The sequence below is a fragment of the Rhea americana genome, unplaced genomic scaffold (assembly GCF_003343005.1).
Source record: "Rhea americana isolate MKP2758 unplaced genomic scaffold, rheAme1 scaffold_682, whole genome shotgun sequence".
Lineage (NCBI taxonomy): Eukaryota > Metazoa > Chordata > Aves > Rheiformes > Rheidae > Rhea > Rhea americana.
In genome coordinates, this window is record NW_028186848.1 from 1 (window position 1) to 3,585 (window position 3,585).

The 3,585-nt window shown below is 51.8% G+C and overlaps 1 protein-coding gene across 1 annotated transcript; it reads right to left on the bottom strand.

The window, feature by feature from the left end:
• Positions 1 to 460: 460 nt before the first annotated feature.
• LOC146586520 (olfactory receptor 14I1-like) lies at positions 461 to 905 on the bottom strand (the record flags this gene model as incomplete). The annotated part of the gene is made up of 1 exon (XM_085321183.1): positions 461 to 905. A coding segment is annotated over exon 1 (445 nt), but the record flags the coding sequence as incomplete, so codon positions are not given.
• Positions 906 to 3,585: the final 2,680 nt, after the last annotated feature.

Consider the following 3,585-nt stretch of genomic DNA (forward strand, 5'->3'; position numbering starts at 1 on the left):
ATAGAGAAGAAATTCCCCCTCATGTTCAGGCGGAACTTCCTGTGGTTCAATTTCTGCCCATTGCCTCTTGTCCTGTCACACGGGACAACTCAAAAGAGTTTGTCCCCGTCCCCCTGACACCCTCCCTTCAGGTACTTGTAGACGTTGATAAGATCCCCCGTCAGTCTTCTGTTCCCCAGGCTAAAGAGGCCCAGCTCTCACAGCCTTCCCTCATAGGGCAGGTGCTCCAGCCCTCTGACCATCCTTGTAGCCCTATGCTGGACTTTCTCCAGTAGCTCCATGTCTCTCTTGTACTGGGGAGCCCAGAACTGGACGCAGTACTCGAGATGAGGCCTCACCAGGGCTCAGTAGAGGGGCAGGATCACCTCCCTCGACCTGCAGAACTGGTCCACTGTGTTGCATTGGCAAAGGGGTATGGAAAGTGTGTTCCCAGTGTGTAGGAGAGCATTGAGAAACCCACTTGCACAGGCAGCTGCTGCCATTTTGACACAGGCTCTGCCTTCCATGAGGGTCCCATAGTGCAGGGATTTGCAGATGGCAACGTAGTGGTCATAGGCAACGACTGTGAGAAGTGAATACTCTCCTCCTATCAAGACAACAAATAGAAAGACTTGAGCAGTACATCCTGAGTAGGAAATGGCCCTGGTGTCCCACAGGGATTTGGCCATGTGTTTGGGGACAGTGGTAGAGATGGAGCCAAGGTCCAGAACACAGAGGTTGAGGAGGAAAAAGTACATGGGGGTGTGGAGGCGGTGGTCACAGGCTACAGCTGCGATGATGAGGCCATTGCCCAGGAGGGCAGCCAGGTAGATGCCAAGGAAGAGCGAGAAGTGCAAGAGCTGCAGCTCCCGTGTGTCTGCAAACGCCAGGAGGAGGAACTCACTGAGGGAGCTGCTGTTGGACATTGGCTCTGTCTTGGTCCAGGGCACTGTCCAAGGAGGAAAAGGCATTGACAAGTTAGAACAGGCTTCTGTGACCAAAACCCATTCCAGTCCACGTAACATCCCCCACATTGCCTCTTTCCTTTAACTTGTTCAGCTCCTTTCCTGATCTCCAGCTTGTACTGAATGTGCCATGCAGCACAGGGGCCTCTGCCCATGAGCTCCAGAAAAATCAGCCACTGGGGTTTATAAATGGAGGTGTCAGACTACCCTGTGTATTGAGTGGGGATACCTGGGGATGGATGCCCTAAGGTTYGTAAAGGGGATTTTKTGTGGTGACCTAGGGGAATATTCTCTTTTTATGCTTATGAGAGGCAAGCTTAGCACTCATAGCATCTGTGTCTGAAAGAGAYRGTCCTTTTGAAGRGTTCRTCTGTCCAGGCTTTATCCTCTTGAAYRGGGGTGTCTGTATCTGGATTAATCATAGCAACTCCCAGTCTGTCAAGGAATAGAAACAGTGCAGTGAAGGCTTGGGCTGACCTGATCCTTCCTAAACATGTCTTTCCAACTGAGAAGGACACTGYGTTCACATCAGTTTGYTGTCTSCAATGTTTCTCCAGGCAATGTAGTGGGAGTGTGATGTTACTGCCTTAACTGCAGCTAAACTCCCTCCATAACCCCAGACTGCAGGAGAGGAAAACCAGACCAGCACAGAGAGGTGAGGAAACAAGGAGTAGTACTGCATCACTCCTGCCACAGGGAAAGCAAGGAGTGAGAGATACTCGGGTGCTCAGGAAAGTCCTTCCCTTAGCCAGCTATGCACAGCACCTCCCAGATGGCACCTTCACAAGACAGTCACTCTCAGCCCCTTTGTCACATGTGTTGCATGTTGCAGACGAGATGCCTCTCTCCTCTGCTGGAGGTCAGGCTGCTGGGAAGGAGGCTCATGCCCTAGACACCCTGGTGTTGAGGTTAGAGGCTCTGCTGGGTGGGAGAGGAGACCCAGCGGGGCTTGCTTAGAGGATAATACCTGCATTGAAGGAGATGACAAGGAGGTCTTCAAATCCCCCCTCCCACAGCATTTATCATTCTAGTTTCCTCTCTTTTACTGATCATATCTTCACTGCTCGGAGSTTTTCCTCATGAGARATGTTTCTCTCYGCCCTATCACTTCCCTATTAGCACTCTGCAAACAGCAGGAAAATGAAAGCACAGACTCAGGAGAGCCCCCGATCCTTAAGGTAACCTCTGTCCCTGCCCTGACTGTCCTCCAGCAAAGGTTCCTTTGCAATATCCTGGGGGAGAGCTGGAGCTGAGAGCAGCTCTTACCCACACAGCACCATCTAAACAGGCGAATGAACCTGCTCTGCCACGGATCACTCCTTCCAGTAAGAACTTCCCCCCCTACAGTGCTGTGGGGACCWYCSTGGGCAGGCTGAGTGCTGACCCTCAAAGRSAGCAGAGTCACGGCCCYAGGCACCCAGCACCCTGTGGTGCAGGGACACTGCTCTGAAYTGCATCCCTGAGCAGACATGGATGCACTCCTTGGCTTCACACTCCTGCAGTGTCCTGTGATGCCTTCTCCCTCTCACCACATAGCAATGAATCCTTGCCCTAAAGCACCACCTGCTTCAAACAGGAGAAGGTGGGAGAGTCACCCTGACAAACCCTTTCAGCTGTGGAAGGTGCCAGCTGCAGAAGAACCCACCAGGAACCACAGCAGCATTGCCCTGCAGCCAGAGACTTACTGTGTCACAGGCTGTGAAGGTTCCTCTCTGCAGGGAACTCAGCCATCCTCCCAATCCCAATTATCTTTAACTTGTCAATCAATCATCTCATCCTGGCCCTGAGTCTTGCTGCTCTTTTAAGAGGAGCTGCTGCTGGACAGAGCATCAGCAATGATACATGCAGATCCCAACACTGCAAATAGCTCCTGTGATTCAGTGCACACACTTCATAGAAGAATCATAGAATGGTAAGGTTGGAAGGGACCTCTGGAGATCATCTAGTCCAACCGCCAGCATAGCCCCGTATGGGGACTGAACCCACAACCTTGGCATTAGCAGCACCATGCTCTAACCGACTGATCTAAACCTGCCCCACTTGATATGATGCAATGACAAGAGGCCTGCAGGGCCATGCCAGATGCATGCAGTCTGCAGCACAAAAAATGGGATGTACAGGTACATGTACCTGGATGTACAGGCAGGTACAGCACAGGACCTCCAGGAACATCATGCCCTTCTGGAGTGGTTGCTGGACAAACACACCAGGACACCTCAGGTTTCCTACCTATCCCCAGATAACGTATTCCCATCACTGTCTTCAGGCAAAGTCAATGCCATCTACAGCCAAGCATGCTGCAAAGATGGAAGGCACATCACACCAAGGTCTCCACACTTATGCCTACACTCGCAAAACCCAGTTGTTCTCCTGTCTCCGAACTCTTTCTGATTCCCATTGATATGAGTTGGGACTGTGCAGCCACAGTGTGCCTGCATTGCAGGCTGTTCAGGCCCAGCGACTTTCTCAGTGTCACCTTCTCCTTCCTGGAGATCTGGATTGCTTCTATCACAGGCCCCAAGATACTGCAGAATCACCTTGGGTAGAAAACACCTCTTCTGCCATGACTGCATGGCCCGCCTCTGCTTCTCTCTGGTCTTGGGTACAGTAGCGTTTACTCTCTTAGTGGGAGCCTCATGTT